Source organism: Clytia hemisphaerica, unplaced genomic scaffold (assembly GCF_902728285.1).
Source record: "Clytia hemisphaerica strain Z4C2 unplaced genomic scaffold, Clytia hemisphaerica genome assembly, whole genome shotgun sequence".
In the NCBI taxonomy this organism is placed as follows: domain Eukaryota; kingdom Metazoa; phylum Cnidaria; class Hydrozoa; order Leptothecata; family Clytiidae; genus Clytia; species Clytia hemisphaerica.
The window spans coordinates 243,715-258,921 of record NW_027104184.1 but is presented as its reverse complement, the minus strand read 5'-3'; the positions used below and the strand labels follow the sequence as shown (position 1 = coordinate 258,921).

The window sequence follows — 15,207 nt, the reverse complement described above, 5'->3', positions numbered from 1 at the left end:
TCAGTTCATGTTGCAGAAAATAACAGCACTGTCAAGTTTTAAAGTGGTGGATTGGAAACAAAAATATTTTTCGGGTTCGCCTAAAGTCTTTCCAACAGGTTTGCAGGGAATAGTTGTCTGGGAGAATGCAACGGTCTAATGAATAACAAATTACTCCAACATACATTACTTTCCCTCGGCCAATACAAACCAGATAAATATTGTAACAGCTATGTTTTAAACCAGACGGTACTTACTAATCGATAAATTCGATTATCGAAGTAACCAATCAAAGCAGAAAAATTTCAAAACAAATGAACTACGCAGCTCCGCTTGCAGATCTACTCTACCATTTTTGTTTTGATTTAACTTTGTATTTTAATAACCAGGAAGGTCAGTCATTTGAAGGATATGCATGTTTGCCTCCACTGATGCAAGTTACCCAATCTCATGGTATATGTTGTAATCTCCTCAATCATAAAAACAGAGATACGTATTGCGTTATAAAAGAGGGAGATCCAACTGTATAGTGAGATCCAAGGAGCATCACGATTGATATATTATGACTAATCATTGTTATTAATCTATTTATTTTTAGTCAGGCCTCAGGGTCAATAATATATTAACAAACTAATAAAGAAAACCAAACAAATGACATACATCACTCTTACGTTTAGTAAAATATACACAGCTAAAACAGTGGGCTGTTTAGTTTTGCGGCAAATGTTGGATGTCTGGTCTTGACAGCAATATCAAGAAATATCACAAGTAACATTTTGCCACAAAACAAAATATCTATTAGGTAAAAAACCCTAGTACTGACATTTGGTGCCTTGTAAAGATGTGTATGGATGTCACCCCTCGATCGATAACACCATTTAGGGTTGATCAAAGAATAAGTTTCTCAAAAACATATTTTCTTATTTAGTATTTTGTATGCTAAATCCCAATGCTCGTCAAATCAAATGTGGGTAAATTTCCAACACCCATCACCAGACGGTGTCAATCGAACAACTTCAAACAAAAATCGCAATCGAACCAATCGAACGTAATCGAACGCGATCGAATAATTGCGATTTGATTGTCAAACGCAATCGAATCTCAATCGAACGGCCGATTCCTGGGTAATATTCGATTGTGTTTGATTGCGTTTGAGTAAGGTTAGATTAGTTCGATTGACAGTTTGAGAAATCCTTCTAATACACCGTTTAGGAGTGTCGACTGCGCACGCGTCAATCCAATTTTCCATTGTTTTGATTTTAGCGACCACGGAAAATTCACTCTCCTCCGTAAAAAAACGGTAGGTAAACATCTGGTTCTCATAAGGAAACATAGCAGAAAAATGGTAGGTAAAGAACTCCTTTTAATCATAACTTCTTTTCCTCTTGATGAATTTTTGTGAAATTTTCAGGAGAGACTTATAAAATTATCATTGATATCATGTTCAAATATCTAAATCATTCTCTTTAAAGGAGAGAAAAAAATTCACAATGTTTACATTCCTCTAACCTTTCACAGTACTAAAGTGCGCATTTTTACCTACCATTTTTACCGGCCTCTGCAATGGAGTACCGTGAAGATAGCGAGACTCCTAAACGGTGTATTGCACGCTTAACTTCCGCGGGTGTAAACTTGTAAATGCGCGCTTATCATAGTCCGCCCGAGTTCACCCATGTGCAATTGCACGCTTAATTTCCCGCCCTGCTTGAAGAAGCTTGAGCAATATAGTGAGACTTTTTTTTTAAACGGATGTAACCATGGTCAAACAGACAAAAACTGATTTCTGAATTGGAATCTTCGTAAAATTTTGCGTAAAATTGACCAAGCATTCCAGATTTTTTCCAAGAAAACTTGAGGAAAATCGTCTATTTTGAACTCGCACAAACGAAAAGTGTTTTCATTTCTTTTCTAATAAATGGATGATGTATCTCAATGTAAGCAATGAACTGGCAATGATTATAATAGTGACTTAGATTATTTGGAACATGAAATTGATAGGTAAAAACACTTTTAAAAACCTTACAATTTGATAGCCGTGCAATTACGCGTTTAAATCTCGGAATTTTAAGCGTGCAATTAGAAGGATTTCTCAGACTGATTGATAGTTGAACTATGTTCGATTGTCATTTGCATTCTAATAATCTTCGATTTCGTTCGATTAGAGGATTATGTTTGATGAGTTTGATTAAATTAGATTGGGTCACTCCATTAGGGCTTTTTAGCGGGCGGCTGAGTGCTTAAGTACCGTAGCAAAGCGAATAAAATCTAATATAATTGAATCAATTGAACGTAATCGAATACAATCAAACGTAATCGAACAGCAAATCCTGGGTAATATTCTATGGCGATTTGATTGTGTTCGACAATTGAATTGCAATTATTCGATTGCGTTCAATTGCTTCGGCGTTTGATTTGTTTGATTGACACCGTCCTGGCCATCAAATTTAAAAATTGATTTTGGATGATTTTTCAAAACTGCTGGAAAATATATTTGTGCAGATGCCAGAAATTTCCACCTGATTGGCAACTATGGATCTGCTCAACAGGAACAACAACCCACAGATTAAAGTATAATTTAATCGGATATTGGAAAAGAATTTAAAATTAAAATAGAAATTAACTGACGCTGACTGACGCAACTTTGGTCTTGATTCTATAATATAATTCTTTGAAGAGACCAGATGAAAGACAAAGAAAGTTAAAGTGATAATAATAAATAGGTTGATAAATGGATAACACAAGTAAGAAGGTTAGAAAAAACTGGTTTATAAAAATTTGTAAAGCGTATGTACATTTCTTGATTGTACTCCCTCCCCCCAAGTATGCTTTCTAAAGAAAAACCTATCCTCCCTCAGAGTGTACATACTTTTTGAATGGTCCCTACTAAAAAAACCCCAGTCCAGTCCAGTGCACGCATGCGTTGCACCCTGTTGATCCTTAATAGTTAGGTTAGGTTTCAAAACTAGCTCGAAATACTCCTAATGCGTAATTATTTCTCCTATTAAAGATAACTATACATTAACACAAACAGCACATGAGGTACCCTGTCACTTCTATCATGAATTTATAAATTCATGCTTCTATCTACCCTCCCCAACTTTTTTATAGATGATGGAGTATAAACCAAATAACAGGAAATTTAAAAATTTACCAGAAAATCACAGAATCTAATCTAAATTTAGATTCACTTTAACTTAGAAGGACAGAATGCCAAATTCTTTGTAGAGGATATAATAAAAAGCAGTAGTCTATAGGCCATGCTTAATAAAAAATTCCAATCTGGATCCAAAGAAAATGATTTGTGTCTTTCCGAAACCAGAGTGATGTGCAATAATCTATCTGCGTAGATTTTGATGAAAAATCAGAAATTTGTACCACGTGATTCTCTAGCACATTTCTGCTAAAATCAGGTTATCACGTGATAATATTTCGAAAAAATGGATTATGATAAACATGGCGGCGTTTGTCGCCATTAGTGAAATTTATCTCTCCTCGAGAAGAGCTAGAGAGCCAGTCTGCATCTACTCTCAGGCTTCAAAACCAAACGCAAACGCTATTTCACATCTCTCAAACCGGTGAAATTGCATATTTTAGTCACGTGACTTTGGTAGGAAATCCTTCCAAACCTAGGCTTCACTTTTCGATAAAAGCCGCAAATCTAGCCCTTCGGGCTTTACAGATCTGTGGTTTATCCCGTAAAAGCTTTAGTTTTCCATACGCGATTTTTACTAGACTTGTTTTTACCTCCTCCTCGCAATCTATCTAACCAAAAAACGGGATTTTTCATTCCATTTCTTACTTAGTTTAGTGAGTGATTTTTGAAAAAAATAAAAGCCTTTCAAGTGCTTTGACGAAAACTCGATCTTTTTGCTACTACTAACTGCAGGAGGTTCGAAAGTTAAAATTGACGTAAAAAAATCGAATGTGGGGTCTAAACATTCGAAAAAGTCGCAATGTGGATAAAGCCCGGGGGGGGGGTACTAGGGTTGCGAGCTGACGAGCGGGGGTATCGCCTCCGGAAGGATAAAGTGCGACCTTGTGACCTTTAATCGATCATTTTGTCAAAGTATGAAAACCGCTGCCCACTGATGAGACGTGAAGATTTTAAGATAAGAAACTTTCAATTCAATGAAAATGTGATGCTGCCAGCCAAAAATTAATATACTCTTTTAGTCTTACATCAGTTGAAACTATTTCGAATCGCATTTTTTAACAAGTTTTCAGCAAAATTAAGTTTTTCAAAATCAACCGAACAGCCTCTTTCTGTTCTTATAATAAAGCTATAAATTGATGTTTTTTTGCTTCCAGATGGTACACCAAAAGAAAAGCCGCTCTATGATGATCTGAATAGATTTATGAAAGATTTCAACGACCATTTTTAAATTAAGGTGGGTGGTGTACAGTATTTCGGAATCGCGGAAATCGACCCTTTTTTCTTCGTTGCAGAAATCGTGCAAAAATCTACAAATTTCCTATTTCGAAATGCTAAAATTGTTTCGGTATCGGAAATCCATGAATTTTTGCTTTGGAATTTCGGTATTATAACCGTCGCGAATCTAAAAATAGACATTGATTTTTTATGTTTGACTAAAATTCAATCCCATCACTAGTCTAGCAAGCTAGACGACTAATTCAGACATATTAGAAATAAAGCAAAAAAGTAAATTTTAGACGTCTAGAAACCTTTGTGCACCAACTCCAAACAAAAAAAAAGTGTCAATATCGCAATTAAAATTTTTTCCCGCTCAAAAAAAATTCTTGAAAATAAAATGTGTGTGGATTTGTGTGTTAAAAATGTTTCATTTGAGTTGATTTTATTTTGAGAGTTTGTTGTTGCTTAATAAATTGTTTTCTCGCTACGCAAGTTTCTGCGTAGCTAGGCCCGGTATCTATAAGGCTGGAACACCGGATTCTTCCAGTCGTTTATACAAACTAAATCCCGTATCATTATTTGTGTTTATTATTAGTATTACATGCATTATAAACGACTCCAGTCTATCCCATCACCCTTTGCGTTGATTACGCTTGCACGCAAAGTACACTCAATTACAAAGAACAAGTAATAACTTCCACGACTTGAATTAAGACGAAAAGGATTGTGGGATTGAATTTCGGTCAAATGAGAGAAGTAATAATCATGACGTTTGCACGACGAAGCGCTATTGCAAGTATTTTTTTAAATGGAATATCGGAAATTTTAGCAAAATTAATCGCTATTTCGGAAATCGCAAACCCCGTACGCCCCCCCTCTTTAGGTCATTACCGAGAAGTTATTTCTCTCCACCTATATCTTTATTATTTTCATGCTTAGAACAACGACAACATCTAACGTGAGAGTATCCACAGCTCATTGTTGTCAAAACTTTTTCTAGCTCGAGTCTTTGAAGGTGCTGGATTTTCTACCCGGGGGGGGGGGGGAGGTACTTAGGGTTGCGAGCTGACGGGGGGGGGGGGCCGCCCGACTTTCGAACTTTGGACCTTTACCGGGACTAAGAAAGAGAAAACCAAGGAAAATTTTGTGAATTTTACGACCCTTAGCGGGACTAATTTGACCAAATTTCGATCTTTCAGGGGGTAAAAAGTTGAAATTTTCCTATTTTTCCGACCCTTAGTGGGACTGAAATTTGATCTTCTGATTTTTCCGACCCTTAGCGGGACTTTGGAAGTCCAAAAAAGGTACCCTTAAGGGCGGCACATACTGTACCCTCCATTTGCCTAAGTACCCCCCCCCCGGGATTTTCTAGTCCAACCTTATTGAAAATCTATGAGAGACTAAGGTGAGTATCACAGCCCGAATAAATATATTTTCTCTGAAAACTTGAGCTCTGGTACCCTCGGGTAGTGAGAGACTTTAATAATTATGCCCCATTCTTGACCTTTTTAATTTTTACGACCCTGAGAATTTTCAGCCAACACTTCCATGACCCTTTAAGGAAGTCGTTTTCTGATATTTTGCAATATAGGGACACTGTCAATAAATTTATTTCCTGTGGAAGATTTTCGAGGGTGTAAAAACAGGAACCTTTGTAGCTTGCACATGCCAAAGACCCATTTTACTTTGGGATTCTGAAATTCTGGAAAATTAGACAAAAATTTTGTCCCGGTGGGAAAATGCCCTGGAATTTCAGCCCCACTGGGAAATTGACTTTGATTTCATCCCCACTCAAAAATCAATGTCTAAAAATTGCACTCCGAAACCATCCCCACTGGATTTTTTAACCTTGGAATGATAAAATTTCTATCCCTATTGGGATGAAAATCTAAAACAGATTTTCAACGGGAAACAGGATAAGACTCGGATATAAACAGGTTGTTTGTGACAAATATACTTTAAAACTAAAATTATATCTCATCTGATCACAGCAGAACGCTTAGATTTATATACCCGATACAAAGGTATTCAATTTTGAAGCGGATAAAAAAATTTGTGTATCCTTTTATTTATGACAAAAACTAAATTTGGGGTCATCAAAAAGCTAAAAAATGTTCTCAAACACATCAATTTTTGTCAAGAATGAAGACAGGATCGAATTACAGAGAATTTTCTTTCTATGTCATGGTGACGAAAAAAACTTTAAACAGCTGATTTGACGTCTAAGTATCTTAACGTCTTTATTTGTGAAAAAAAACATATGTGGAAAGAAAATTATCAAAATAAGAAATTTTTATGCAAGACATATTTTGGTTGCTAAGTTGAAAATTGAGCTTTTGGAGTGTTTTTTTTTGCTGAAATTTATTTGTTAAAAATTGACGTCAAATAAAATTCGGATTAAAAAAAGTAGATTTCAACCGTCAACAAAATAGCGCTGCATTTGAAAATTGGTAAATTAATACTGCGTGTTTTAACAAAAGAAAAACATTAAATCACTTGTAAAGAAGAGTCACGCAAAACGAATGGACAGAAGACTTTTTGATTAGTATAGTAGCAGAAATATCATATTTTTATCACGAACTTCAACAACTTTATACAATAACTATGAGTTTTTTATGTTGCTGTGGCTCGAACAATGTTAAAGCTATCAGACCGTTGGCAATTTCATCCGATATTCATTTGGAAACATATGGACAATTGAAAAAATCGAAAACAAACAACCGTAAACAGACTCCATCCAGGCCGAACAAAGGGCCGAATAAACAACAGAAAAGGACAGAGACGCGTCCAATAACATTGAAACAAGACACAGCAAAAAGGAATGACCAAAATGGTAATAAAGTTCAAGTTCAAAAACAGACAATTGCTATTCAAGCAGGATCACCTTTATGCAAAACGAGAAACCAAAAAACGAAAACAACTCTCTCTTATTCGAACGAAGACGACGATACAACCTCAAAAAATCCTTTTCATAGATTAAGTAAAAAAACGGACCTGACACCACAACAAAATTTGAAGGACACTCCAAAAGTTTTACGACCTTTGAAACAGATTGCGTTAAATAAACGACTGACTTCCAATAAGAAGGGTGGTGATATTGTCTTAGAACCTATCGATGTTTCGATCCCAAAAAAGTTGGTACCAGTGAACAAAGATTTCTTGAAGAGATTAGAGAAGAAGGTGGATGCATCACAAATACCAGAAACGCAAGCCACCTCAAGTGCCCCTATAATGATTACTACAAAAATGATCGATAAAAGTAAACAAAAGAAGGTTCAACCGATCTCAATTGCTAAATATCCTGATTCGAGCGTTAAAACCTCATCAAGGACCCCTTCACCAAGTGAGCCTGAAGATCCCGCAACTATGGCCCTTGCAATTAACGACGTCGAACAGCCACTGGCCTCATTGAGCCAGGGAACTGAAATCAAACAAAAGAGAGATAGCGATAATGATCTTTACAATGATGATGAATTAGACCTAATGAGTCAAATAGAAAAAGAATTTGCAAACTTACCATAAAGACTGTATATAACTGTAATCATATGTAAAATTTTAATTGTATATTTTATAGAAATATTTAGAATTTTTTTCAATGTTAAACTTAAAATTTTATACAGTAGTAAGTATTTTTTTCCCACTGTTTGTGTATGGAACGAATTGTAAATTTATTTAACTTTCGAAAGTTTAGATTAATTGAAATCTTCGCTTTACTTGTGTTCGGAATGAAAAAAAAACAACAACTAAAAAAACCAATATTTAGTTCATAGCTGGAACAAGTGCCCGAAAAAAAAATAGAGACTATAGAGCTATTACGAGAATCTGAGCTAAAGGTCTGCTTTAGCTGGCAAAATTTCAATCGACGGTTTTCGAAAAATAAAAGAGATCAATCAAGTTTGATTTTCAAAATGTATAAAGAAAATGTCTGTTTTTACCCTTCCTGATTATAAGCATTAGTTTATAAAAATATTTACAGATGAGGAGTGTGGGTTTAATCAAAACCAGCATGAAATTTGATGGTTTTTAAGTTATAGATTGATCCTTCTTCCTTTTTCTTTTTTTCTTCTTTTTATCGGCGTTTATTTCATCGTGTTTGGGTGAAGTATCTATCTTCATGTTGTTATTCGTTGTCCTGAAATAAACAAGCAACATGCTGAATGGACCTACCTGATGATGAAAGTTAGATAGCAATGCGAAAAGAAAAATGAAAAAAATCAGTCAGAAAATATAGCGTTTAGCGAAAATACACAACACAATAAATTCATCATTGATTGTTGATAGGGGGGGGGAGGGGAAGGGTTGTAGGGAAAAAATAAATAGGAAGTTCTGGTCGCAAAAATCAGTTTTATTGACAATTGAATCATGCTTGATGGTGAGCATTGTTATCAATAATGTTTTCGTGTGAAAAACATAGAATTATAAGGAAAAAATCCAATGAAAATCTGCAAAAACGACGATTTCCGGCATTTTCAACCGGAAAAATTTTTTTCTCTAAAATTGAACTCGGCCATTTTATGAGCATTGCGAATACGCATCTTTCTGCAAAAAATCAGAAAAAACTAAAACTGAAAATTCGAGAAAAAGTCAAAAAACCGGTTTTCCGGCATATTTCCGGCATTTTCGGCCGGAAGAAAATGTTTCTCGAAAATCGGGCTCCGTCACATTTTAGGTATTGTCATATTGCATCAGTGTGCAAAATTTCATAAAAATATATAAAGTACAGCTCGAGAAATTCAAGAAATACTGTCTTTCCGGCGAAAATAGGTTGTTCCGTCGACTTTTAAAATAGTTCCGGCTTCAAAAATCAATTTTATTGAAAATTGAAACACGCTTGATGGTGGGCATTGCTATTAATAATGTTTTTGAATGAAAAAACAACCAATTAAAAGGAAAAAGTCCAATGATCATCTAGAAAAACGGCGATTTCCGGCATATTTCAGGCATTTCCCGCAGGAAAAAATTTTTTCTCAAAAATCGGACTCGGCCATGTTTTGGGCATTGTTTATACACATCTTTGAGCAAAAAGTCAGAAAAAACTAATGATAAAATCTCGAGAAAATGCCAAAAAACCAGTTTTTCCAGCATATTTCCGCCATTTTCGGCCGGAAATTAATTTTTTTCGAAAATCGGGCTCCGTCACAATTTAGGTATTGACATTTTGCATCAGCGTGCAAAGTTTCATGAAAAAATATAAAGTACAGCTCAAGAAATTCAAGAAATACCGTTTTTCTGGCGAAAATCGGCTGTTCTGGCGATTTTTAGAAAGTTCCGGCTTCAAAAATCAATTTTATTGAAAATTGAAACATGCTTGATGGTGGACATTGCTATTAATAATGTTTTTGAATGAAAAAAACAACCAATTATATGGAAAAGTCAAATGAAAATCCAGAAAAACGACGATTTCCGGCATTTTCGGCCGCAAAAAATTTTTTCTCAAAAATCGGACTGGGCCATGTTTTGGACATTGTTAATACGCATCTTTGAGCAAAAATTCAGAAAAAACTAATGATGAAATCTCGAGAAAATGCCGAAAAACCAGTTTTTCCGGCATATTTCCACCATTTTCGGCCGGAAAATTTTTTTTTTCGAAAATCAGGTTCCGTCACATTTTGGGCATTGCCATTTTGCATCATTGTGCAAAAAATTTGAAAAAACTAATGAGCCGATCCCAAGAAAAGCTGGCAACAGACGAACGGACGAACGAACGGACGAACGAACGAACGGACAAGGGTTAATTTAAAGGACTACCTTAGGTAGGTCCAAAAAGGATAAGTAAAATCATTATATAGAAATAATCCTTCTCCCAATACACCTTTTCGACGGTAGTCGCGCGGTCAGACGCGTGCCACTTTATTATTTTAATTTACCAGCCCGAACTCGATCCAATCCTTTTTTTTACACTTTTTTCTATTGTTTTTAGGTGCGAAAAAAAAAACTGGGACGGTTTTAGGATGGTAAAACGGACAAAAAATGCCCGCACAGCAATTGGCTACGGTCGAAAGGGTGTATACTGAAAGGGTTTGTAGCGTTTAGTTTTCCCTGACTGATGATGGATAGCAGCATTCATACATCAACAGGGCGGATTTCGTTTACAGACAAAAAGTTGCAACACGGAACTGGGACGAAGTCTATGTCAGGTTAGAGACGTCCTACTTGAAAGCATGACAAACTACATTCCGTTGTTGACAAAACAAAAAGCAGTTCTGAAACGGATGGAAGGTCTCGCAAGGACTTACACTGCTCTCTCGAATTTAATTTTTTTATTCAAAGGACTCTTTAAAAGTTCTATGTTCTAATTTCGCAGTAATGTGATGACAAAATTACAGTGACAAAATTAGATTCGAGTTTAGTTGTTCGAGTAAGGGAAGGGCAAAATAAGGATTTACTCAATAGGTCAGAAAAGCCATTTGATTTAGGGAGACATACGAGGAGTTTGATTTAATGATAGGGTTCATTATGATAGTCTTACTGTGTTTTTTCAGCAAGTACATCAGCTTGCATGACGACAAATTCATCTTCTTCAGAATCTTCACTTTCGTCATTATCCACCATCTTTTCGTCTAAAAAGATAAAAAGGAAGAAATGTCTAAAAGCTTCTCATAAGCCAAAGTTGTGGGAATACCTCTTATTTTAACAACGATTGTTAAGGGAATTTAACAACATACATTAATGATTACTTGGGAAAAATCAAAATATAATAGCCGCATTCTTTTTCACCGTCCAACACATTAATGATTACTTAGACATAGAGGTATAGATTTTCGTGAATTGTATGATATAATCAAGATATGAATATAGGTCAAACAGATATACCCAAAGAAACACCAAGTTCCCCATTAAGACGTTCACCCTCAAATGAGATTTTCTTTTCTTACTACTACCATGTTCCATGTCTTCACCTTCATTATCTTCTTCTTCTCCACCAGAACTCATGACCCAAGCACTTTCACCACCTTCTCCTAACGATGCTGTCCCTTTACCCTAAAAAAGAAAGAGGATTTTTTGTTCGTCCAACTGACAGCATTTACCTTTTAAAAAACTGAATTTAAGTCATGGATAGATATTTTTATACATCTCGACATCTCGAAATAGTTCGTTCCCGAATAGTTCAGGATATGAAACTAACGGGTCCAAGAGGGTCTGTGTCAGTAAGAAACTGGGCATTTAGGGGTATCTATGATATATCTTTTTCTCCATGTTTCATAATTCTAAGATTAGAATCACAATCATTGACCTTATACCCTGGATCAAGCTACAAGAACGGAACCTCCAATTAGAGGATACCATCGGGGAATAGGGTTAGTGTCCGCTAATTAGAAGTGTCCGCCTTTTAGAAAAGTAGGGTTTGGGCGATTTTGTGTAAAAAACTTTGTTTGTTAATTGGAGGGTCAGCTAATCGAGTGTCCGCATTTTGGAAACTTTTTTGGCTAGGATGGAAATGGCCTATTGATGGCTAATCACAGGTGTTAATCTTTTAGAATGTCTGTTAATTGGAGGTTTTACCATTAGAATAGCACTTTCAAAAAACTCCGATCAAAGATTTTGCTTTGTCCAAGGTATAAAGGGCAATGATCATATTCATAATAGACTTACCAGGTAATTTGTGACTTGTTCTTTGGGTGGTTCGCTATGGACAAGAGAATCAATTGAAGTTGAAGAAAGGAATCGTAATATGTGCATGTACATCCACAAAATACTATAAATTTAAGGGTTTGATGGCCAACCATGTCTAAAATAATTTGACTTTTCACTAAATTCTTTTCAAATGTGAAAACGAATAGATTTTTATTAAATTCAGTGGTTCACAAGTTATCAAAATTAATTCCAGTTATATGAAGAATATTGAAGAAATTCTAGAGAAATTCTTTAAATTGCCATTAAATTAAAGGTTTCACACACAAACCTTTCGTCGCTAACAATCGCGATCGGGTCTGAAAATAAAAGGAAACATTACTTTTATTCAACGAGTGAGTTGATGCAACTATACGCTCATACGGACAGTTAAAGTTTACCACCCCTTTATTAGTCAATCGGAAGCATCGCAATGAAATACCAACCGACTGTCGCCGAAATAATAGGAGCAAGTTTATATATGTTTGGTTTTTTGCGACATGTAGGTTTACTTTTAATCCTGACTCCGATACTCTGAATCGCAGACCTCTATAGATATAACTTTTCGCTAGAGGATGAGCAGAAGCCTATGACTCTGACGGTTAATAAGCGCTTTTACTTTCCTCAATTTTCAAAAGTCAAGAGTCAAAAATGCGGGTGCTCTAACTCACTCGTCCTGCTACCCTTTTGATAATGAAGGAGTGTCTTAACGATTTGAAACAACGGACAGTTTTGACCCAGACGGTAAAAGTAATGATTTACCGTCGTCGTTGGTCTAGTCTAGCATACTAAACGACTAATCCAAGTAAAGCAAAAAAAGGGGACAAATATTATTATATAAACTGATATTATCCCGTTACGATGATCGCTTTATCTTGTAACACCAATATTACTGTATTATACGGATCATAAACGACTTCAGTCAGTCGCTAGTCATTCAGGATCTAGAAAAATAAAAAACTTACCGTCTCCGCTGCATGAAAAATGTGATACATAAATTCGGTAATGCTTACAGAGAACTCGTATAAGTATCAGTCTGCACTGGATTATTTAATTCAACCATTATACCCTACTGTAAACTCAAAAAGCTTTTTTTCCAAAGACTTACTTCTAGCGGTGTCGTTTTCATCAGAGGATAGTGTGATCATTTCCACTTCGGTTGGTCCGGCCGTTGTCTTGGTGATGAACTCGCGTGGTGTGGCTGGCGTCTTCAAACCCGCTTTCTTTTCTATCTTCTTCGGCAACCTATGTATTTCATAGAACGGAGAGTCGATAAAAAAGGAGCAAAAACAAAACTGAAACAAACGGACAAATCGAATGGAAGGGTTTCAAATTAGATCACGGATCCGGTTCCGTGTAATTTGCACGAATATCAAGTAAAAAAACTCTCTGATTGGATAATTCAAGTGTGCGTTAGTATGCAGTATATCCTTCAGCTCTGGTAAACAACAAGCATAAACTACAACAAACCTTTTGATTCGCTCTTCTTCCAAGATTTCTTTCAATACAACTGTGATCTCTTCCGCTTTCAATGCAGCAATATTCCCACAATTCAACAGCTGGAAAAGAAGAATGAGCCTGATCAAGATTTTGACCATGTCCCTAACTGCAATTACACTTATTATAATGATGTTTTCAATTTAAAAGGATAATAATGCGAATATCCTTTGTGACCCTCTCTTTTGTATAAACTTAAGTTTTTTCCGGCTTTTGCTTAGTTAGCTACCGATATATCAAGCTGGAATTTAGTCCAAATTTCAGCAAAGTCTGATGTTAAAGTCTGTCTCAACATAATTTGCATTGGAGAGAAAAAAGGCTGTAACTTTTGATAGAATTCGAATTAGAAAACGGTTTTGTGCTCGTTTAAAAGATAATCCAGAGTGGAATATTAGCAAAAAAGAAAAATCTTTAAACAAAGGAAAATGAAGATGAAAAACGAAGAAGAAAATTATCTTCCTATAGATTATTCCTATGATCTTCATTTTTATATCAGAATTTCTTCTATCTTAGAACGTCATAAATGCGAAAAAAAATTCAAAAATATTTATTCAGTCAAAAATTACAGCTTAAAACTTTGCCCTGGTTGACTTAAAAAATGGCTCTTTTTTGTTGTTTTTTGGTGGTTTTTGAAGTTAACTAGTGATAAACTTTCGACTATATCTTTCGATGGAATAATTTTTTTTGAAAATGTTTTCACGTTGATGATGTTTTAAGATCAAAGAATCACTCGTGTGAAAATGATGATTAAAATTATAGCACGTCCGAAAACATGTCGGGAAAATCTAAATATAATAGCCGCTTTCTTTTTCACCGTTCAATAAGTGATGATTATAGCACAATTATTAAAGAAGTTGATTTTCTTCTTTTTCTTCATTTTCAATCATCATTTTTCGATTTTTTTGAATTTTTTGTTGTTGATAATATTCCACTCCTGTTTGTCTTTTCAACAAGCACAAAACCTCTATCTAATTCGAATTTTATCAAAAGTTATAGCCTTTTTTTTGTCCCCACTGCAAATTATATTGAGACAGACTTTAATTTTTTTGAAAAATGGCTCTTAAATCTTTTGCCAACTAATTTCATTGACAATAGCGCTAAAACTTGAACTCTAACTTATTTTTGAATTTTCTAATTTAAATACTTTGTAATTAAGAACGGGTTTATTTTCCCGAGTTCTCTCATCAGATCATATATAGAGCATGTATTTCATGCAGCTTGGTCTCGTCAAATTTGCTAATTGATTTAATATACTTGACCCATTGAATTTGTACGACTTTGCGATATAAAAGATCTTTCATATTCACTTTATCAAAGGCTGATAAATTGCTTCCCTATCAAAACGATTCCAGTGTAACTTTTATTAATGTTTAAATCTGTATTTTAGTTGCAACCATTTATAATAGTGGCTAAACCTAAATATATCTCAAGTCGTGAATATTTTTTGTACATAAGCCTAAGTAGCTTTTTAATAGAAGACCTTTGACCTTTTTTAGAGTCGTTGAGCTTATGCAAGTTCGTAAAGACACATTACGACTTGTCTCTCTGAAAAAATTATGATTTTGATGAACAATAAAATAAGAATGGTTGTGTTCTGTATGGTTTTTATAGTAACCCAACATCATTTTCCGCCAGCCGACGGCTTTAATATCCGATCAGAGGCTCTGAAAGAAGCAAATATTTTACACCACCGCCCATCAGCATCAGTATTTTGTTTCAAGGTCAAGAAGCTCGTCAAAATGCAAGTA

General features: G+C 35.1%; 1 protein-coding gene across 2 annotated transcripts in view; it reads right to left on the bottom strand.

Moving 5' to 3' along the window:
• Positions 1–8,262: 8,262 nt before the first annotated feature.
• Positions 8,263–15,207, bottom strand: part of LOC136814774 (exosome complex component RRP45-like) — a 36,104-nt gene continuing 29,159 nt past the window's right edge. Inside the window, exons 9-15 of one of the 2 annotated variants that reach the window (XM_067071194.1) lie at positions 13,433–13,521; positions 13,071–13,207; positions 12,255–12,282; positions 11,945–11,978; positions 11,227–11,332; positions 10,821–10,911; positions 8,263–8,483 (exon numbers count right to left, since the gene is read on the bottom strand). In XM_067071194.1, coding sequence (XP_066927295.1) covers positions 8,375–8,483; positions 10,821–10,911; positions 11,227–11,332; positions 11,945–11,978; positions 12,255–12,282; positions 13,071–13,207; positions 13,433–13,521 — 594 coding nt within the window. In that variant the 3' untranslated portion in view covers positions 8,263–8,374. The remainder of the gene's footprint in view (positions 8,484–10,820; positions 10,912–11,226; positions 11,333–11,944; positions 11,979–12,254; positions 12,283–13,070; positions 13,208–13,432; positions 13,522–15,207) is intronic. The other variant, XM_067071196.1, reaches the window with a different exon arrangement.